The 22,994-nt window shown below is 42.6% G+C and overlaps 1 protein-coding gene across 3 annotated transcripts; it reads right to left on the bottom strand.

The window, feature by feature from the left end:
* Window positions 1-41: 41 nt before the first annotated feature.
* On the bottom strand, window positions 42-22,853 carry RABGEF1 (RAB guanine nucleotide exchange factor 1). 3 transcript variants are annotated; one of them, XM_066563571.1, is made up of 10 exons: window positions 22,745-22,853; window positions 13,541-13,726; window positions 11,375-11,541; window positions 8,271-8,291; window positions 7,671-7,837; window positions 6,091-6,172; window positions 5,183-5,315; window positions 4,661-4,752; window positions 3,114-3,370; window positions 42-2,077 (listed from the first exon to the last, which is right to left on the bottom strand). In XM_066563571.1, the coding sequence occupies exons 2-10, from the start codon at window positions 13,717-13,719 to the stop codon at window positions 1,679-1,681; spliced, it is 1,497 nt and encodes a 498-aa protein (XP_066419668.1). In that variant the 5' UTR covers window positions 13,720-13,726; window positions 22,745-22,853; the 3' UTR covers window positions 42-1,678. The 3 variants fall into 3 exon arrangements, with proteins under 3 accessions (XP_066419668.1, XP_066419669.1, XP_066419670.1); XM_066563572.1 differs by lacking the exon at window positions 8,271-8,291 and having other exon boundaries at window positions 7,671-7,840; XM_066563573.1 differs by lacking the exon at window positions 8,271-8,291.
* Between the last annotated feature and the right edge of the window lie 141 nt (window positions 22,854-22,994).

Below are 22,994 nucleotides of genomic sequence, written 5' to 3'. Positions count from 1 at the left end.
AGCCATGAATCACTCATGGAATAACAAAAGATGAGGAGGGGTTTAGGGACTCATTAACCAGGGCAGAACTTTTATTTAAACTTCTCATTTACACAACAGCTGCAAGTTTTCTTCCCCCACCCCTCCCTGGGGACAAACCAGGAGATCAGAATCAGCACCTAAATAAAGGAAATAAATCCCAGGATTATTTACTAAGCGATTTGGGTGGTGACACAAGGAATAATTTGATTTTTTTTCGTTGTTGTTTTGAGCATCCCCGTGCTGCAGCTGCTTCTCTGAACACCAGGGGTGGTGCATAGTTCATAAAAAGGCCAAAAACTGCCAGAAAAAGGGAGAAATCACAGTCGTGGTCTGAAGTTATTGCAGTGCAGATTGAATAGAAGCCTCAGTGAAGTGGGAATAAAGCACCAGGTTTGTGCTTTCCTCCTCATGGCAAGAATTTAACCTGCCTTAAAAGCAGCCCCAGCTGAGCTTTGTGTTTGGGCTGCATGGAAGAGAGTTCAAATTCACACAGAAAAAGTTTCCAAGTTGTGTTTAAGAGGTTGTTTTTTGGGGGGTGAGCTCCTCTTTTTCACCCCAATCTGAATTTTAGTGGCACAAAAAGCCATTTTTAGCTCCCTGTTCACGGTGCTGAAGGGGTCACTGAAGAGCAGAACATTGATGTTTCATAGAAATAAAGTGCAGTTTTCTGCTCCTTCTAAAAAGCAACCTCAAATTATATGAATTTATTTATTTCTTTCTTTTCCCAGGATTGTCAAAAAAGCAACCAAAATTTATCCCATTGATGGAAGTGACCAGGAGAGAGAGAGAGACTTTTGGAGCAACTCTTTCGTGGTCTCTTTCCCCTCCCCTTTTTTTGTTCCACATTATGCAGTTTTTAATACAAATATTTCCTCCTATTTCTGAAATATTTTCAGTTTCTGGCCCCACATTCCCTCCCAAAGCAGTAAAATCAGCACTTTGTGCACCACTCCAGGCCACCAGGTGTTCTGACAGAGCATTTAAATGAAGAAATGGCATCTTTTAAATAGATTTTTTTTTTTAAACAAAGCAGATTAAGATGGTTTTTCAAGTTTGCAAATCACTCCACAACTTTCCCCCTCCAGGTTATCCAAACTCCAACAGCATTTTTGCCTTTTTACTGCAACATGATGGAACTGAAAGGTGCTAAAATGAATATTTTGAGATCATTTTCACTCACACATGAGCTCATGCACAGTAAGGACATTAGATTTGAAATCTATTTACAATTTTACATATTTTACAATATATAATTCATCTTTACAGCTACAGAATAAGTTCAGACTAACATTGGTACTTTTTTCTTTTTTTTTCCTGCTGGAACTTGGCTTCAAGTTAAACTGATTATTAAAAACAATTAAGTGCATGCTTAGAAGGGAACTTTCAGGAGAGATGTCAATGGAGTAGTGTTGCTTAAAAATTACACCAGCTTGTGTAGAAAATCGAAATTCAGTTCAAAAAACCCACCAAAGCCTAATAGAAACCTACTGGACTAAAATAAATACAATTCATTACACTTAACCAAAAAAAACCAAAAACCCAAACCAAAAACCAAACCCCAAAACAAAAGTACCTTTAAAAATGTACTGATTTAAGCTCTTTTTTTTTTTTTTTTTAAGCTTTAAATTTCCTTTCCTTCCCAGCTAGCTGAGGAGAATTATCCTGCATACACCTGAGGCTGCAGTGGTGGGGGCAGCTTGTCATTCTCCACATTTTCAGAGTCAATGGCTGCTAAGGCTTGGCTTTTAGCTTTGATTTCCAAGGGATATTTCTCCACAATATCCTCCACCTCCTTGGTGATGCCATCAGTCCAATCAATGAGGTCTTTCTCCAGTTTCTTGGCTTCACTGACAATTCTTTCCTGTCTCTCATTCAACTGAGAGAGGAGGTCTAAGCTTTTGCACATCTGCTTCACCCCCAGGCACACATCAGGGGAGAAACTGTCAGATTCCTGCTTTTTTGGGGAGGTCTGGCCAGTCATGAAACGATCAAAATCTTCCTGGCTCAGGTTTAAGGACTGAGCATCCAGTTTTTCAATGAAGGCCACGGCACAGCACTGCAAACAAAGCAGAGAGAGCATCACTGCAAGGCTGCAATCACCACACACTGCAATGTTCTACACTCAGAAAATGTTTTGCACTTTTCCATTTACAGAAAATGTTACAACATTTTCTATTGCTTTCCCTCTTTTTACACCAGCAAGTGATTTTTAAAATTTTTAATATTATTTTTATAAGCTTTTCCATAAGTTAATTTTATCAGACACTTCATATAACTTCCTCTCCCCAAAAGTTTGAAGAAATCAAAAATGGAGCTGCCAAGGTACATTGCAGACCTCAGGGTCTGTGTGTTTGGGAGGTGAGGGAACAGCAGGAATATTAACAAGTGTTAATATTTAATATCTGATCAGCAGAGATCTGCTATGCAGATTAATTAATTAATTAATTTAGTTTCCTGAAGGAATGTCAAAGCCCAGCTCACTTGGTGGATGCTCTGCTCCTACTGAAATGAACTTTTAACATTCCAAGTGTTTAATTCAACTCTGTAATTTCCCTCCAGGATATTTTATGATAAAATGCAGAGCACACCAAGAAATGCCTCTTGGAGAAGCTTTAAAAAACCTCTATAAATCCACACATGAATGGCCTAATTCTGCAGGGCCTTCCAAAAACTCCAGAGGGAACTTTGCATCTGGAACATCTGCACAGCCCAAACTCAGGGTTTGAGGAACAAAGATCTTGCAGGATAAAAACACACCCAAGTCTTAGCATCAGACTTTTCAAGTAAAGGGTTTAAAGTTATAAAATAAGAAAACAAAGCTCTGATTTGGACAGAGGAGATGGAAGAGAGAGGAGACAAAAGTGGCTGTGCTCTAAGTAACCTCAACCAGTGTTTGAAGACGAATTGGAATTTAGGTTTATAAATTGGAATTCAGGCTTACAAATTTCAATGTAAGCTTACAAACCGGAATTTGGGCTCACCAATTTCAATGTATCTTCATGAATTTGAATTTATGCCCTTTGCTGGCAATTCCTACCTCCAGCTAAAAGCCAAACCTTGCTGTCCAAGGCCACCTTCCCTGCTGCACTCACCAGGTTGGTGAAGTAATATCCATCCTCCCCAGTCATCAGCCTGCTGGGGTTGCAGAAGCGAGTGATGTACTGGATGTTGGACTGCAGGCGTGGGGGGTTCCCCTTGAGCACGATGTAAATCAGGGTGGGCAGGAAATCATCAGCAGAGGCTGGCTCGTTTTTGGTGATTTTGATGGCATTGAAGATGTGCTTGCTGCATTTGGTGATGCAGGCCAGTTTGTCCCGAGGGACACGCTTGGAGTCCATCTCGATGATGTCTGCGAGGGGGAAAAAAAGTCCTGGAATTATTCAAATTGTAATAATCAGGCAATGAATAAGCAGGATTTGCTGGGTAATATTCAGGGAAATAAAGGGCATTTTTCTGCTCCTGCTACTTCTAAAAAGTAAGGTCAAATTATATGAATTAATTTAAAGTTATATGCATTAATTTTAAAATATGCAATTTCACTTAAAACGGGTTGATTTCACTTAAAAAACTGGGTGAATTCACTCAAAACTACAGGAATTCACTTCGCTCAAAAAACTGGGTGAATTCCCTCACAACTGCAGGGATCCCCTCACAACTGCAGGGATCCCCTCACAACTGCAGGGATCCCCTCACAACTGCAGGGATCCCCTCAAAACTGCAGGGATCCCCTCAAAACTGCAGGGATCCCCTCAAAACTGCAGGGATCCCCTCAAAACTGCAGGGATCCCCTCAAAACTGCAGGGATCCCCTCAAAACTGCAGGGATCCCCTCAAAACTGCAGGGATCCCCTCAAAACTGCAGGGATCCCCTCAAAACTGCAGGGATCCCCTCAAAACTGCAGGGATCCCCTCAAAACTGCAGGGATCCCCTCAAAACTGCAGGGATCCCCTCAAAACTGCAGGGATCCCCTCAAAACTGCAGGGATCCCCTCAAAACTGCAGGGATCCCCTCAAAACTGCAGGGATCCCCTCAAAACTGCAGGGATCTCCTCAAAACTGCAGGGATCCCCTCAAAACTACAGGAATTCCCCTCAAAACTACAGGAATTCCACTCAAAACTACAGGAATTCCACTCAAAACTACAGGAATTCCACTCAAAATTACAGGAATCCCCTCAAAACTGCAGGAATCCCCTCAAAACTGCAGGAATTCCACTCAAAACTGCAGGAATTCCCTCAAAACTGCAGGAATTCCCTCAAAACTGCAGGAATCCCCTCAAAACTGCAGGAATCCCCTCAAAACTGCAGGAATCCCCTCAAAACTGCAGGAATCCCCTCAAAAGTTTTAATTGATTTTGAATTATATTAACTTATTTTAAATTATATGAAATTTTAAGAAATTAATTTATTGCATCATTTATTGCATTTATTGCATCATTTCTGTCTGTGGGGAAGTGTCTCAAGTAGATCAGTTAATCCTAAGCACTTCAGTGTGGAAATTATCCCTGCTCCACAGCTGAAATTCCAAATTCCTGCACATTGAACAGCCTGGACCCAGCTCGTGATGACAGCAAAAATCATCTCAATAAGCAAGAGAGGTGGAATTGCAAGCTGGAAATACAGAATTGATCACTCACAAACCTGTAATTGCCTTCACAACCATGTCAGAGACCTCTGGGATCTCCTCACTGACAGGAACACAGAGCATCTGGGGGGTCACCCAGTGCAGAGCCCTGCGACAGGACAAAAACCAGTTCAGGGTTAAGGAGTTGAGGTAAAAAGGACAAAAAGGGTTAAAAAACCTCTTCAGTGCCACTCACAGGCAGGGGTTTGAAACCTTTGCTTCCTGAACTCAGGGCAAAGGAATGCTTTGTGTCCATGAGGCATTATTCCAGCCACAAACCAGTTTATTCCACTGATGTCATTTATTTTCACAGAAAGCACTTCCGTTTTTAAAAAATTATTTTTGGCTGTGATTTAATAAAAGCAAATTTTCCCAGCCTAGTGGTTGTCATTATCCCACCTATTAATTCTTCCTGTATTTGAAATGAAATGCTTTGAACCCTTAACAAGCCCTTTTTCTGTGCACAGCACAAGGTGTTTTTAACATGGTTGATTTAGAGAATTAGGGATTCCTCAATTCTTTTTCCTTTCAAGCCTTACCTGATCCTCTTTTGGACAGCCAGGTCTTTCTTCTCATCATCAGTTGTCTCAGGGCAAAAAACATATTTATACTGGCGAGTCATGATGTATTTCTCAACCTCATCCATTGCCTTCTCCACTTTCTCAGGGGGCACTGAAAGGGACAAATCCCACAAATGAAATATCCCAGGGCTCTTTGCAAGGTTTAATCCCAGTATCAGCAAATTAAGATTATTCATTCAAGGCAACCTGAGTTCATAAATGGATATAACACATCCATTATAATAAATATATGTAAGAAGAAATATGTGTGTGTGTATATATATATGTGTGTGTATATATATATGTATATATATATGTGTATATATATGTATATATATATGTGTATATATGTGTATATATATGTGTATATATATGTATATATAAAGAATTATAATACATATATAAGAAATTTACTAAAATATAATATAATAAATATAATGAAATAAATAAAATTAAAAAATTAAATAAAGAAAAATAAAATAAAAATATAAAATAAAAATAAAATAAAAGTTTTAAAAAGTAAAATAAAAAATAAAATAAAAATTAAAAATAAAACAAAAATAAAATAAAAATATAAAAAATAAAATAAAAAATAAAATACAATATAATATAATATAGAATAAAAGTTTTTAAATGCCTCTCAGTTACCCCATCTCTAGGGGAGAAAATGCCTTAATCCAACAGAACTCCACTAAGAATTTAAAACAAAGTACAAAATGTTTGTAAAAATGTAAAAACATTTAGACAGCAAAACTTCCTAGAGGGAACATTTCTAACTCTGGTACCTGAACCTGTTCCCAGCATTTCTGAAAGCTTTGCTTGAACTGAAAATTCAATTTACTTTTACATCACTGCTTCTGGAAGAGGAAGGTGAAAGAAGCTGGTACCTTTCCAACGTGTCTGCAGCCTGTCTGCCACATTTTGGTAGAAATCCTGGGCACATTCCGATTGTTCCTCAATGCTTAAATCCTGCAGGAGAACAAGGAGTAAGTGTGAAGGGCTGGCCCCAGCACCTCGTGTTTTGGTTTGGTTTCAGGCAAGTGTCCAGCTGCAGTAACAGTCTGAGAATGCAGAGGTGTCATCAGAGGCCTTTGGAGTGGCTCAATTTTAGTTTAAAATAGGAGAAGCCAACACTGGTTCTTTAATGTGTGAAAGATTTGTATTTATTTGCTGAAGAAATGGATATTAGCACAGGTGCAATGGCTTTTTCCTCTGGGAGCACTGACAAAACTCAGACTAAGCAAGATGTTTGTCCCTATTTAACCTCTGATTTTTTTAAAGATATTTTATAATCTATAAAACCCCCAGGAACATCAATTATTTGAAGGAATATCTCTACAGCACATTTCTGATGATAAAGTTACTGTGAAATGTATTCACAGTGGTATTTGTGAAACAACACTGGCCTTTGCTAACTGAGCTCCTGAAGGATATAAAATTAACTTAATTAAGGCAATTTTCATCATTAAATGAAAGGAAACATTAAAAAAGTGGGGGAAGAATTTGATTTCTGAATTCTCTAAGGCAAAAAACTGGACATTTTCCTGAACACAGGTCTCAGCTCTTGCTGAAAATGGATTTTAGGCCTGGTTTATGTGTAGTAAAAAATCCCAAGTTTTGAGAAGGCTAAAGTAGGAAATGAGAACACCTTCAGTGCTTGAAGCCAAAAATAAACCCACTCTGTTCTCACAAACTCTGTGCTCAGAATAAACAGATCCAAAAGAAATAAAAATTAAGAAGAATTCAAAATAGAGGGAATGTAAGATTCCATGAGGATAATTTGAGGAACTAAACAGGAAAGGGAGAAGAAGAGGGGGAAAAAAGCTGTGCTGAATTCTGACTCATTCCAACCACAGGTGGCACCACAGACTAATATTTCAACAATATTGATTTTTTTTTTAATGGAAAATGAAGATAACACTTATTTCATATTAAAAAAAGCAGCAAAGTCAAGTTCCCCTTCCCCTATAAAAGGAGAGGGGTGGGTTGGTGCTCAATTATTATCTTTAGAAGTTTTTAGGCTTAATTTGTGTCATCCCTGGAAGTGTCCCAGGCCAGGCTGGGGTTTGGAGCCACCTGGCACTGTGGAAGGTGTCCCTGCCATGAACCAGATCATCTTGAGTTCTCTTCCAACACAAACCACTCAGAGAGATCTAAAACCTCCCCAGGTGATAGCTTATATAGCTTCCACAATCATATTCATGGAGAATATTGCTGAACAGACTCATTTATGTGGGATCTAGTCAGGACTCATTTATCTGGGCTGCTCTGGGGTTGGCAGCATCCTTTGGTCCCACACTACCAAAAAACAACAAAAAAAGGCACCCAGATCTTATTTAGATCAATCCAATCATCTGAAGGCTCCTGCCCCACTCCAGAAAATCCAAACTGCTGCAAGAAGTGCAGCATTTCCTCCCTCTGCCCCCAGTTTCCCCATTTTACTGAGACAAGATCATGCAGAGCTCACCCTTTTATGACTCATGGTGTCCAGAAAGAGTTTGCATTGCTTGTAGATATCCTGGCCAGGCTTCTGGTAGGTCCTGATGAATTCTATGAACTCCTTGGACACTCTGTCTGTCTCGATGCTGGCCTGCCTGTGGATGGAAGGGCTGGGAGCTTTGGCCTCCTGGATCTCTGCTGGCAAAATTCAGGGCACAGCAGATCAGTTTTTTGACACTGATGGATAATTGCAGAAAGGTTTTATCATTTCGAGTCACTTTTTAAAAAAATTTTTTTTCAGTTGTGTAAATTGGTCATTTGTAGTTGTGTAAATGTAAATTGTAAATAAGCAGTTGGGTAAATTGTATTTCTCAAGGTTTGCCAGGGAAATGTTGGATGTAGTAGTAATAATAATAACAACAATAATAACAATAACATTAATAATAAATAATAACAACAATACCAATACCAATAATAATACCAATAATAATAATAATAATAATAATAATAATAATAATAATAATAATAATAATAATAATAATAATAATAATAATAATGCTTTTCCCTACAAAATAATCTGATTTTCCATGCCCCAAGCTCATTGTGCTGCTCCAGTACCTTCACCCACCTTTCAGCTTGCCAGCCAACGCTGTTGGGAATGGAGGGATTGAACAGAGGTGGTGGAAATGAACGTGGTGAGAGGCAAGCAGAGAGACAGAAAACATGAAAATATTCATGGTCAGCACGAGACAAACAGGGCTTTAACCTGAAACCACTTCACATGCACAGAAATCCTGCTTTCAACAAGCATGCAGCACTCCAAAGGGAAAAGAAAGAAATGGGATTCACGTGTTTAAGTTGGTTTAATTTGGATTTGAGGGAGCTCAGTGGGGTTTTTTTGGTTGTTATGTGTTTCTGAAGAGATCAAGCACTACAGAAAATCCAAGGCTGTGTCACCAGGGGAGTTCCAAACTCTGCTCCTCTGAGCAGAGCCCACACCTCAGCACAGGGAATAACTTGGCCAGGCACCACCAGAGCACCTCTGGTATTTCAGTGCCCAGAACAGAAAAGGTTGTGCAAATATTTAAATTCCAAGTGCAGCAATTGAGATAGAGAGTGCAAATCCAACTCCCCTCTAGCTCCTCAGGGACACTTCTGCAGAAGGGATTTCCTTCCATTGCCTTTATAGCCAGGATTCACTCCATGCACCCCAAATCCTCCACAGGATTCCAGCTGAAGGGTGGCCATTAATTCAATCTGTCATTAGAGAAGCACAAAGCTCATTTGGAAATAATAAACCAAGCAAAGGGCAGAATTATCAGCTATTTCTTCCATGATTAATCACTGATCTCATTTCACAGTACAGCTGAATGTTTATTTACTTTGTTCAACAATGAATTCACTCTTTTATAAAAATAATGAGCCTCATTTTACTGTATGACCTCAAGGAATGTGAATATTATTTTTTCAGTCACAAATTCAAACTAGATTGCTGTTTAGTGACTAGAGAGATGTAGTCAATGGAGGCAGATTAATATTAAGTATTAAAAAGTGAATGTTAATTTAGAATGAATTGTCTTTTAATGAGTTACACCAAGAATTATTGTAGTTTCAGATTCTCTAATCTCTGAGCTGAAATCCTGTTTTAAGGAAAATTAATCTGTACTGATTACCAAGTGCTGCAGGAACAAATGAACTTCCAGCAACAAAACATCCTCAGGTTTGTCCTGTGTTCTCAGAGAATTCAATCCAACTACAAAGAAGCTGATCACAGCCAAGAAATTCCAACAAGTTAAAGAGAGGAAAATGCCAAAATGCCAGGAGCAAGCACGGGAAGAGTGAAGGAAGGACCAGCTTCACAAAAAATAAACATAATTAATATTTCACTCTTTCTAGAGGAAAGCCACTTGTCACAGCAGAACAGGAGCACTGCAGGGATGCACTATGGTTGTGCCATGGAGCCCAAGCATGGATGTGGAACAGGGTTTGTCCCCAGCTCTGTCACACACAGCCCTTCACCACCTTCCTGTACTCATTCATCAACACTGCACATTTCTTTAGCCAGCAGAACAGGTCAGGATTGCAAACAATTCATGGAGGAGGAGCTCTTCAAGCTGTTTGCTGTCCTTCTGGGTTAAGTGAAATCAGTGTCTCCTCTTGATGGGAAATTTTCTTCTTGGTTTACATAACAAACATCTGGAGATGTTTTGAGAATGCCAAAGTTCTTGAAGTAGTTTCAATTCATAATGATCAGATTCGTAATGGCAACCTGGATGTTTTTCTTTTTAATAAAGACACAAAGCAGCACAAGATCCAGCTAATTCTTACAAAATTCTTATTTTTTTGATCCTAATCCTAAGGTGGAGCTCAAAGAAGCTTCAGCTTTACTCTTGTGACTCCCTAGTAAAAAGCAAAGGACTGGTTTAGAGATTTAACATCACCTCAGGATGCTGGACTCGCCTTTTTTGCCATCTTTATGTTCAAGAACACAAGTTACAACTGGCACAACCCTAGTTTGTGTTTAGCAAAGCCCAACTGAGAGCCAAGCTTACTAAAACCAGGCAGACAGCTTGCCCAGGCTGTGCTGCATTACCTTCTGAAGGGGAAGCCAGTTCCCAGGAGGGAGTAAAAATCTCCTTCAAATCCCTGAGAATGTTATCAGCATTTCTCTCCCTCCCAAGCTGTCCTTGCTTAGGGGTTTTCTCTTCAGCTGCTGAAATAAAAAGGCCAAAGCAAGCAGGGCACCAAGAGCAGGAGCATGGCAGGACAGGTGGTGAAGGGATAAAAAAAAGAAAAGATGGAAAGTGAGAAAAATGAACATTAAAAAAAAAAAGGTTTAATGCAGGTGAATGAATGTCTCGTGCAGCCAGCTGCTGTCATGCACCAGGACAACTCTACCAGAAAAATGCTGAATTTCAAATAAAGGAAATGCAAAAATTTCAAATAAAGGAAATGCATTGTCTCTAAGGTTAAGACAGATTAATGTTGCTTTTCCTTGTGGAATTCCTCCTGCAGAGCCCAGCATCTCCCACCTTTTGCCTGTGTGTGCTATTGCTATGCCAAGCCAGCAGTGCCATTCATCCTTCCTGCTTGTAACACATTCTGCAGAACAAACACCCAGCCAGCCACAAACCTGGTATTCCCAGCCCACACAAACACTGCCAGCCTCACTTTTATGTGCAGCTCAAGGCACCCTGCTCACACATGCCTTTTTTTCCTGTCAGAGTGAGGCACTCAGGCAGCAGCAGCTGATATTTTATCTCACTGTGAGTGTGATATTTCTGTCACACTCACACACAGCAGTTTGGGGTGACTGACAGCCAAAACCTTCTCTGCTGCTCTCTCCAGGAGGAATTTCCCTTCCAGCCCCAAATCCTGGTGTGACACCATGGCTGAGTCAGGAATTTCTCTGGAATGTGTGCCAGAGGAACAAGGAACTTCCCCTCAGCAGTGCAGTGCCAGCACCAGGAACACATTTCTGCTGTTCAGTGGGAGAATTCCTGTTCTGTGTAAAATCACACAGAAACACAGGTTTAGCTCTATTTAACAGATTGTTTGACATCACTCACATTTTTCTCTGTTTTCAGTAGCAACCGTTCTCCAGAAGCATCACCATTCCAACTTTTTAAAAGTCAAAGCACAGAGCATTAATCTGCCTTTTAGAACAACACATCTGCCAAAAACTTTTCACTTTAAAATGCACAGAAAGCATGAAAAGCAAAGGAGAGTTACCCTTCTTAGCTCCTGCTCTGGAGGAAGCAGTGAAGAACTTCTTCACAGTAGTGACCTTTCTTGTTTTCTCATTGGTTTTCTTCTCCTCAAACTTGGAGAAGGTCAGGGACTGTGCCCCCTGGGTGCTCTGGCTGCTGGCATAGGCCTCTTCCTCCTCACGCTGGAGCCTGCAGTTGGGCAAAGACAGGTCTGGTGTCACAGACACAGTTATGGAAAATCCTTTCACTGGGATTATTTCTCCTGAGAAGCTGAGAAACCTCAGGAACAAAATGTGAACAATGGTTATCTGCTGCTGTGGAATGCACCAGGTGCATCTGGGATTGGTCTCATGGGGTTGGTTTTAATTAATGGCCAATCACAGCCCAGCTGGCTCAGACTCTTGGTCAGTCACAAAATTTTATTATCATTCTACTTCTAGCTTGTTAGCATTCTGATGAAATCTTTAATTTTATTCTTTTAGTATAGTTTTAGTATATAATTTTAATAGAATACATATCATAATAAATCAGCCTTCTGAACGTGGAGTCAACATTCTCGCCTCTTCCCTTGTCCTGGGACCCCTGCAAACCACCAGAGTCTGGTTTAAGGGCTTAGAAACAAGGCAAAGGAGCTGATTTCTTGTGCAATCATTAATGACTCATTTTACATTTTAATTCTTCCCCCTGCCTATCTCCCTTCACTGTAGGACACCCCACCCTTTCCGTGCTGCAGTGGTAGAAGTGAGGAAAGCTCAGGGTTAAATAGGTGCAAAGGGAGAATATTGAGGTTTAAGCATGGCCACCTTCCCCTGCTGTCACACTCTGAGTTATCCAAAGGCACGGGGGGGGATTGATCAAAGGCACAGGGGGGGATTTCCAGCAGCAGATTCACTCCCAGCACCAGATTCACTCCCTTCCTCCCTGCCTCACACTAAGCTCCCCAACCTGTTGCCTCAGGCAGTCTTTGCCCATCTTACAAAAGCAGAATACCCTGTCTCAATCTCAGGAATATTTTGGGAAAGAGATCATTGTTTCAGAATCTGCTTTGGTGAGAAATATCTGCTTGAATGGATGAGGCAAAGTTTGAAAGACCAAGTTTCTAATCTAAAGTAGAGGAGGGCAAACTCACCAACCCTGCACCCTTTTTTCCTCCTGAGCAGGAGGATTCAAACAGGTCACATTCTGTCACCCTTCAGGATGCTGGGAGCTGAGCAATTCTTTAAACATCCCTCCAGCTCAGGATGGACCATCCATAGTCTGGGATCTGCAGTCTCTTGAGGGAGGAATTGGATTTTATCAGGGCTGACAAGCCTGTCTGTTCACTGTAACAAACAATCTCAGCTTCTCTGTGCTTTCAGCATCTCCCAGCTACTCATGAAAGAATTCCTTAAATAGCCCACTTGTTTTAGAGATGATCCAAGACTGGCAGCATGACTATCTGCCCTAATAATAAAGCTTTTATTAACTGTGTAAGACATTTATGGCAGAGGAAAACAACGACAGGACCTCTGTGAAAACACATCTTCCATTTTCAGGGTCAAGCATTTATCACATGAGGAAAACTAGACTGATTTGCAGAAAAGAAGTGATTGGACAATTACCTAAATTAGCAAAACTAAAGCTTTGATGTTCTTGGGCTTAAGCCTCTAGCTCAAAAGAATGACCACAGAGAAGGCTAAAATCACTTTTTAACCAGCAGCTGGAATGTAAAAGCATGGTGCTGCCCATACCCAAGCAATAATTGCCATCTCCAGAGGGTATTTAATCAAAATTGTCCCTTTAACCCTTCTAACTGCTGATAGAAATACAGATTTGCATATGCAAATTAGGTTAAAATATTCACTGGCAGGTTGGGCTCTGTTTAGATTTGCTCCCTCTCAGATTTTCTCTTCAAACCTCTTATACCAGAATGTCCTAAACATCCACCTTTGCATCAAAAGGAAGGAAAGGTCAAATTGGGGGATTTGTGATGAACCTGAGCAAACAGGGCTAGGAAAGAAAAGGCAGGAACAGAATTTGGAGGAATCACCCTGAAGGAAGAAAACATCCATCTTTGCATCAAAAAGAAGGAAAAGTCAAATTGGGGGATTTGTGATGAACCTGAGCCAGAGCAAACAGGCCTGGGAAAGAGGAGGCAGGAGCAGGATTTGGAGGAGTGACCCTGAAGGAAGAAAAGAAGGTTCTTTACCGCTCTGCCAGCTCCCAATCCTCTTGAATCTGCTTCTGCCTGGCCTTGTGGTATTCCTCCCTCCAGCACTTGGAGCAGAAGCCCTGCCAGGCAGGATTGCCGTAGTAACCACAGCCCTTCTTGCACAGCAGCTCTGACTGATCCACGTGGATCCCCCTGCGCTCCGACTTCAGGTTCATCTTCCTCCTGGAGGAAGAGGAGAAGGGTTAAAAGCACAAGCCTGGCAGCAGCCTGCTGGAAATCATTGCTTCTGAGGGGCTGCCTTTAGAAAGGAGCCACCTGCTTGAATTATTGAACAGCTCCATGGCAACGGGAGGAATGAGTGCCACGGGAGGGAGGGCACAGTTACACAACCAGAACCCCAAAGCCAGGGGACAAAGGGACAGCTTTGTAGGGCTGTGACACTCACACAGGTCCAGAAAATGGCCCAGGGCAGCAGTGACAGTCCCACAGCCAGGGGACAAAGGGACAGCTTTGTAGGGCTGTGACACTCACACAGGTCCAGAAAATGGCCCAGGGCAGCAGTGACAGTCCCACAGCCAGGGGACAAAGGCCCAGGGCATCTCTGTAGGCCTGTGACCCTCACACAGGCCCAGAAAGTGCTCCAGGGAACCAGTGATAGTCCCACAGCCAGGGGACAAAGGACAAAGGCCCCAGGCTCTGCTCTCACCAGCACCTTGCTCTCAGAGCCAGAGGCACAAAGCAATGGGGGGAAAAAGGAAATAAAGTTCCAAAAAGCAGCAAAGGGAGGGGATAGAATGCACTGGGTGCTGGGACTGTGCCTGCACAGAACCACCCTGGTGAGGCTTTAGGGACTCTGGCCCCAAAAGGGCCCATGGGGAATCACAGCTGACCCCACTTCCTCCGAGCTCTGCCAGGGTTCAGCTGCCTCCTGCACACAGCACAGCTCTGGGGGTTTCTGTTTAGTGACTGCAACAAAAGAGATTCTCCTGCCCACAGCAGCACCGTGCCAAGGCTGTGTTGGAGCACCCAGAGAGCCCCCAGAGAGCCCCCAGAGAGCCCCCAGCCTCCCCTTCCTTTCCTGACACAAACATCCCAGCTCCCTGCTGCCAGTGGGAAGTGATGGAGTCATCCCAGGAGAAAAGCAGCACAGCATCACCTGCAGCAGCAAGGCTAAGGTGGGTATGTTAAAATATTGATATTTATTTTGCAGTATTGACAAATGGGGAAATAGCAGGAAGAGCACAGCAAGGTTTTGTCCAGTGAATGCAACCCCTTTTCCTTCTTGCCATGGATGGAAAGCAAGAGGAAAAGGGATTTTCTCAAACTGAAGAACATCAGTCAGTGACTCAGAGTTGTCTTCTTTTCCCCTGAAATTCTACCCCCAAACTCTTCTCTGGATCATCCAGCAAAAGATGGAATATGCACAAATGGCACTGAGAGTTTTCTACTACAGGAAATTCCAGCTCTTTTCTTCCCAGCTCAGTTATCCATTTTAAAAGACTGATCATGTTTAACATTCCCCATTAATGTAATCAAGTTATTTTGAGCAAAGTAAAGGAAACACACAATTTTCTCTGAGGGGGAACAAATTAAATATTCCATCATATCTACGTAAGTATTAAGATTTCTTCCACTTTTCTATTTTTGAAAGAAATAATGAGTTGCTAAAAATAACCTAAAAATAGTTTCATTGTGGAGACATGCATATTAAGGGAATCAATTTCTTAATGACATAATTTACAGCTACGTGTTCTCATTTTTATAGATGGGAGAGCAGCTGAATAGTTTCTTTTCTTTCCCACTGAAAAGCCTGACAGACAATATTGTGCACAGCAAAATGGAAAAAAAAATATATATTTAAAATATTTGAGAGCTTTACTTCATTCCCATTTGCAAAAATAACTGAGAAACATAAATCTGTTGCTTTCACAACAATTTTTTGGTTTCATTTTATGATTTCTCAAGGAAGGTCTCTGTGGGAGCTCCTGGCTGCCAACACCTCAGAGCTCAGATATGAAATTTTCAGTGTGAAAATGAAATTTTCAGTGTGTGTCAGCTGCACAGCCTGGGCAGGAATTGCATTTTGGCAGCATTGGCACACTCAGGCATTCCCAGAGCATCACTCATGTCCTTGAGCAACAACTCTGAAAAGAAAGGGGAAGGAAAAGCCTGAAACTCTTCACTTGCTTCAGTTTCAAGACCATTTCCTAAAAGCAGAAGCTGCAGCAGCATTTTGGTCAGAAATCTCAGTTGCAGGCGCCTGTCCGAGAAAAAAATGCTATAAATACTCATCAAATGTTTAATTGCCATTGATGTGAAGCTGATCAGTCAATGTTCTCCCTGGAAACCACAAAGACACAATAAATAAAAACACCCTCATGCCACAGACTTGCCAGAAATGTCACAGGGATCTCGGTCAGGAAATAAAACCCTGTGAAATCCTGTCCCCCACCAGAACAGAGGCACAACCCCAGAACTGCAGTAATTCCAGGAATTCAGGTGTCTGTTCTTATTCAAGAGCACAACTCAGGAACTGCAATAGCTGTAATTACAACTTACAGTTCCAACTCTGGAACTGCAGTAATTGAAGAATCCAGGGGTCTGTTCTTGTTCACAGCCCCACATTCCAGACTTGATTTGAAAATTAAAGGACAAAGCAAACACCTGCCCCTGTCCCACCCCAACACCTGAAAGCAGAGCAGGGCTCTGTGCCACCAGAGGGGCACAAAAATCCCCTTTGTGCCCACAGAGCTCCACCCTCCGCTCTGGCAGCCCCTGTGTACACTGAATTAAAACCAAATTCTGTCCAGAGGCTGCAGAGGCAGAGCCCTGCCCTCCCTGGAGCGTTTGCAGCGCCACCAGCCCAGCCTGGGGACACAGGAGTCACCCTGAGCACGGGAAGGGGTCACATGCTGCACACAGAGCTGGCACTGCACACACAAAAAGCCCTTGCAAACAAAAGGAAAAGTTCCCCAGCTGATTTCTGCAGGTCAGCATTAATGTTTTAACGAGGAAAACAACTCAGGTTTTGAGAAAATGAATGTGAAAAAACCCTCGCGAATTATTGTTTGGTAAGTAAATCACTGCCAAATCTTACATAATAAAAGAATAATAAAATTAATTTTAAAATTAAAAAAATTTAAATAGAATATATAATATTAAATATATATAATTATATATTATACATTATAATATATAATATATTGATACTATTATATATTATATTATATATAATCATAGTTATTATATATAATTAAAAATATATATTATATATAATTAAAATATTACATAATAATTATTTCTATTTATAACATAATATATTAATTATTGTATTAATGATATTTATGTCATATATAGTATTCTTATAAGATTATGTAATATAGTATAATTATAATATACTATATAAATAAATAGTATATTTTTATATATTTATAATCTTACATAATAAAAACGTTTTGTTGGAACTGTAGAGTGTCCAAAATGCTTTTCCCCCCTTTCTCTGTTGCTTTCCCTCCCTCCCACTCCAGCTGAAGTTGATCACTGCTTACCACCAATCAGCTCCTCAGTGTTTGCACAGTCACACCACACATTTTGCAGGGTCAGATCTCTTATTTTCACTCATGGCCTGTTCAAAGCTCACCTCTAGCACAATTGAAAGGACAAAAACCAGATTTGTTGTTTTTCTGGAGTTGGAGAGCAGGAAACTCCAACACCTTTACACCACCTGCCCACTGAGAAGTCAGGAAAACATAAGGAAGGTAACAAACTTCCATATTGAAAAAAAAAAGAAAAAATCGAATGCAGAAGTACAATAAAATACCAGAAGATCACAAATAACATTAACAAGCACAATTTGGAGAGAGGCTTTGCACCACACATCCTTCCTGCATCTCCTGCACCCCAGTCCGAGCACTCCAGGCAGCAGCACAGGCCCTCCCAGGAGCAGCAATTTAACACCGTTTAAAACCTCCTCGCCCACTGCTTTGCTTGGTGAGGGCTCCAAAACACTGAGAACCCTCAGGGAAGGCAGGAATGACACCTCAAACACCACAGGACAGAACCAGAATCTTCTGTGGAGCATTTCTGTGCCAGGAGCAGACCCCATCACCCTTTAATATCGGTGTTAATCAGCAACACCCCTTCCAAGAGTTCAGAACAATAATGGGCTCTCAGACTCAGTTATTAATTCATAAAATGCCTTTACTTAACGTTCCTGATTTGCAAGTAAAAGCTGCTGGTTTCCCCTTCTTCAGTGAAATGGGAAAATGGGAATGCCCCAACTCTTTTTTGTGATTTTTAAAGTGCACCTCACACACTGTGGGTGGCTCCTGAGGGATTGATTTGGGATAATCCCAACCTGGAAAGGTCCCACTGCTGGCTGGGGACACCAAAATGCTCCCTGTCCTGCTGCCACAAGAATTCCCAGTTGGTAATGTCCAGATTATTCTTCCAAATTCGTTATTTTTCCAAATTCTACTGAAATCAAAAGGAAATGAGGCCTCTGATTCCCATTAAATCAGATCTGTCTGCAGGGCTCACATCAAAGGTCTCCAGTGACAGATCAGAGCTGCCCCAGCTTTTTTAGAGCACCTCACAGCAGTTTTGTCATGATGAAAAAACCACCAAATCCCTGTGGTTTAATTCAAAATTACCTTTCTATTGGCTTGAGTGCAATTTATTCTGAACCTTTCAAATACATCTTCCTAGAAACATATTTTTCTGGCTGTACCCACACTTACAGATTTTTTTTTTCTTTTTATTCACCTGTTTTGAGCAAACACCTTTTAAGAAGGGCAACACCAGCTAATTCAAAATTACCTTTCTATTGGCTTGAGTGCAATTTATTCTGAAGCTTTCAAATACATCTTCCTATAAACATTTTTTTTGCTGTACCCACACTTAAATTTTTTTTTTCCTTTTTATTGACCTGTTTTGAGCAAACACCTTTCAAGAAGGGCAACACCAACGTCTCATCCTTGCTCACATGCCTCAGCTTTTCCATCCAAGAGGAAGCTCCAGTAAATCCCAGCTGTCCCTTCAGGAAATGGGGACTCTCAGGCTGTTTTTCAGGAAGGACAAAGCAGCTGCCTGCCCTCTGTGGCTCTGCAGAGCTGAAACTGGGAACACCTGTGCAAACACTGCAGGGTTTCACTCACCACCACCAGCAACCCAGACCAGCAAAACCAAATTTCCTGCTAAATATTCTGCCTGAGAGCCCCTTCACTTTCCCTGCCACACACTCTGAACCACCTCTGAGACAGCACAGACAGAGTTAAGGCACAGCAAACACCAATTTTGTTCCAAATCCATAAATCCCAAGGCCATTTTTGCCAGTGTTCCATTAAGGGGACTGAAGGAGCAGCAATCATTCCTCCAGGATCTTTTGCAGCTCAATAAGAGCAAAATAATAAAATTCTAATTTTCACACAGACCAAGCTACAAAATAACCAGAAAAATTCATATTAAATGTATTAAATTAGGTGTCAGTCACAGCAAAGAGCAGATGCACCCTCAGCTTTTATGAGTGGGGGAAAAAGGGCTCCTCCAACCTGAATTAGATCCAATTTAATGCACACAGCAAAGACTAAATTCATGTAACAGCTTCTTTCCAGCAAGGAACACAAGGAATTGCCACAGCACAAGCAGGGCAGACACAGCTCTGGCTTGGGGAAAAGCTCTGGGTGAAGGATGCTGCAGGGATTCACCAGGGGCTCCAACACCCCCAGCCTGTTCTTCTGGTTCTTTTCCACCTCCCTGCCTTGCCAGGGATGGAGCAAAATGATCTGAACCTTTATCAGCAGTGCAGATTGTCAGGAGATCTCAGCTGGGTCATAAACTATTTATTAGGGCTGGATTGCTGAGGTCACCTTTAGAGAGCTGGCTGGACATGCTCATATTCAAAGCTGAACAGACAGGGTCTTGCTTAATCCATCAATGAACACCTTCAGTAAGAGCTAATTGGAATCAATTTTTAATTATTATAAGCTGTGAAGAACAGTTTTTAAGTAACTCCACAAGCTAACACTGGAAATTAAAGGAGTAGCTTTAATTCTGTAATTGAAGTTCTATAAATGAGTTTCAGCATTGGTAACAACTTAATTAAATGTATCTAAAACCAGCAAACACAGACTGGGAACAGGCAGGTTTGCTTTGGGTGGTGGCTTTGTTTTGTTTTGGGTTCTTTTTGTTGTTGTTGCTTTGGTTTTTTTCTTCCCTCCCTAAAATTAAGCGTTTTTCAAAAAAAAACCAAAAATCTTGGCACAAGCATTAGCAACAACCTTCAGCAGTCTTTTCACTGGGCTGAAGCAAATGAGATTCAGCTCTTCAAAAGCCACTCCAGCACTGCATGAACAACCTGAATTCTTCTAATTCAAACACATCAAAGTGCCCCCAAAGAGTGTTCACAATGAACTCACTGCAACTCTCTGGTCACCAATGGCCATTCCCAGAAATGGAATTTTAAAGCAGAAAAATGTAAGAAGAAAACCAGGGAGGCCTCCATCCACACAATTCTTACAGGAACTGCTGTTGGTTCACATTTTACTGTGCCTGAACACTCCATCATCATTCAGAACAAGACAACTTTAGTTACTAAAAATAGATTTAGAAGGTAGGTTAGAAAGTGCATCAAAACTGAGGGGTGGAAGGAGGGAGTCAAGGTGTATTTTGTATTTTGTCAATGGAAAAGTGCCCTTAAAATGTATTTATTGCAAAGAACCGCTGAAACAAACACCCCAAAATTCTGAAGAGCAGCAACCAATGTGTTGAAAGAGTCGTGATTCAGGTGGAACCCCAAACACCCAGGCATGTAATTAGCAGCAGGGTAATTAACCATGAGCTCATTTCCTCCCAAGGAAAGGGTGGGGCAGGATGAGCTCAGGCTGGAGAACAGAAAATACAAAAGCCTTTAGACAAGCTGGGGATTAGGCAAGAAATCTGGGTGTTATCTCTGCAGTGCTCCCACTTTTCATGTGCACCTTCCTTGCAATGACAGCATTTCAGCTCCAGCAGCTGTAGGATAAACAGTGCAGGAAAAACAGTCCCGAGAAAAGAAAGAGTCTGCTGAGCAACCACTTCAAACAAACCACAGAGCTGGTGCTGGCACTGGGAGGGGAAATGCAGCCACTGCTTCAAACCTCCAGAATCCTGATGGCCACAAGGCTCCAGCTCCCCATTTCCTCAGCTGGGAGTTGTGTTCTCCCTTCAAATGTCAGCCCAGGCCTGGGGGTACAGGTTTGGGTTGTGCCTGTGACATCAGTGCCCATCTCCATGTGACCCACAGCTGTGCTTTAAACAAAATCACAGGAAAACATCTAAAAACTCTCTGTGCTGCTCCACTGGGAGTTCAGGTCACAGGAAAGAGAAGATTAGCTTAAACTGCTAAAATCCCCTCAGCAACAGCAGCAACAGGCTCCTACACACTATTTCCTGCCAACCACACTCACCTGGACACAGATGGGAATTAAGTTGCCTAAAACCTCAGAGAAAAACTTGAAAACATTTTATAAACTTGATACCTGACTTGTTACAAGTGGCATTTTAACAGGACTTCACCAACGAGACTTCTAGGTCTAGTTTTAGATCACAAGTAGTTAATTATTAAGAAAAAAAAAGCCCCAAGTATAATTGGGGATTACACAGCAAGAAAAAAATGAGCTGAGAAAGGCTGTTCTAGCTTAAATACCACCACAGAACAAAATTAAATACCAGAATGATGGACTGCCTTCAAGCCTATAATCTGTTTGTTGTGTAAAGCAGTCTCAGGAATTGGTGTAATTTGCTTTATATCCCATTCTCCCTTTCTACTGTGCGCTGTTCTGGGCTTTTTCTTGGTCAGCAAAGCTACAATTCTCTTCCTAATCCTCCCTGCTGTGAAAAACCACTTGTGTAACCGTGTCCAGAAGGCCAGCACATCCAATTCCTGAGTGAAGCCCTGTTCCTGGAAAACACCTCATCCTCTGCTGGCCTGGTTTGCTCACTGGTCTCACAAAAGTGTTGGGCAACTGGAAAACCAAAAGCAGCTCAGTGCAGTTCCCAAAGTCCTGGTGAGAGGAATCAAAAGTAGTTTCAAATGAGCCCAAACAACACAAGTATGGCAAGTCAATGATGGATTTAAACCACAACCTCCACAATGCCACCCTTTCCCCCCAAACTGTTCAGTTCTGCTAACTCCCAGCACTGGGCCCCACTCAGCAAAACAAAACACAATTTCATTTTGCCTGTAAAACCTTCTCAGCAGCCCATCCCTGCCACAGCACAGCAGGATTTCAGACAGCACTGAGAGAATTACTTTGGAAATTCCAGCACATCATTAATCTCAGGATCTCACACCCTCCCTGAGCCACTCCCTGCTTCAAGGGAACAACCTGAGCTCCACAGTGCTAACAGCAGCGACAAACACCCACAAAAGCATCCAAAATGCACTGCTCAGCATCTTGAGTGCTCTCCAGACTTCACCTGGCTTCGCTTTAAAGGACTTTGATCCTCAGCTGTGCAGTGAGAGGCCAGGCAGGGACAATACTTACAGGAAAAAAGCCAAAACCTCATTGATCTGCAAGGAACTCATCAGGGACACAGGCTGGGCTGGGGGACTGTCGGTAAAGCTACCAGTGACACCTGCACCCTGTTAACTACAGGCACAGACCCACGGAATTAATTATATACAAAGATAACAAAAATTAGCTTTAGGAGCTGCACATGGAGGAGGGCAAACACCCGCAACAGCACCGCCCAGCATCTTAAAAATGCTCTCAACTTCCCCCGGCTGGAGTTTAAAGGACTTTAATCCCCAGCCGGGCAGCGGCAATACTTACAAAAAAAAAGCCAAAACCTCCTTGATCCACAAGGAGCTCATGAGGAAAACAGGCTGGGGGGGCATGGTGGCAAAGCTGTCAGCGCCACCTGCACCCCGTTAACACCGGCACAGCCCCACCGAACGAACATTTACATGTGCATCTAGTAAAAACCACTTTTAGGAGGAGGAAGGCGGTTTGCCAAGTTTCCGCATATCCCGGTGTTTGTTTATCCCGGTTTTTGTCCCGGTGTTTGTTTATCCCGACCGCTGCCGCCCTGCGGGGCCCAGGGACCCCTCGCCCAGGCCCAAGGCGGCAGCGGGGCCGGTGTGAAGCCCCTCAGCGGGGCGGACACCGAGCCCCGACCCTCGGTTCGAGCTATAACCGGGGGGACGCGGCCGCCCCCGCTGTCCCCGACCCCGCCGGGCCCTCACCCCGCGGCTCTCACCGGCTGCCCCGGGCGGCGGGGCCGGCCCGGCCGCTCCGCTGCGCTGCTGCTGCCGCCGCAGCCCCTCACGACCCCGGCGCTGCTCGGGCCCTCCCTCAGCCCCTCCGGCCCTCCCTCGGCTCCGGCGGAAGGGCGGGCGGCACCTCCGGGGCGGGACCGAGCCCGGAAGGAAGCGGGGCCCGGCCGCGCTGGGCGGAGCGGCGGCCGCGGGGCTGAGGGGGAGCGGGTGCGGTGAGGGTGAGCGGGGCTG

The sequence above is a fragment of the Molothrus aeneus genome, chromosome 20 (assembly GCF_037042795.1).
Source record: "Molothrus aeneus isolate 106 chromosome 20, BPBGC_Maene_1.0, whole genome shotgun sequence".
Classification (NCBI taxonomy): Eukaryota; Metazoa; Chordata; class Aves; order Passeriformes; family Icteridae; genus Molothrus; species Molothrus aeneus.
Note: the sequence above shows the minus strand (reverse complement) of the source record. Positions and strands in the feature narration are given on the sequence as shown.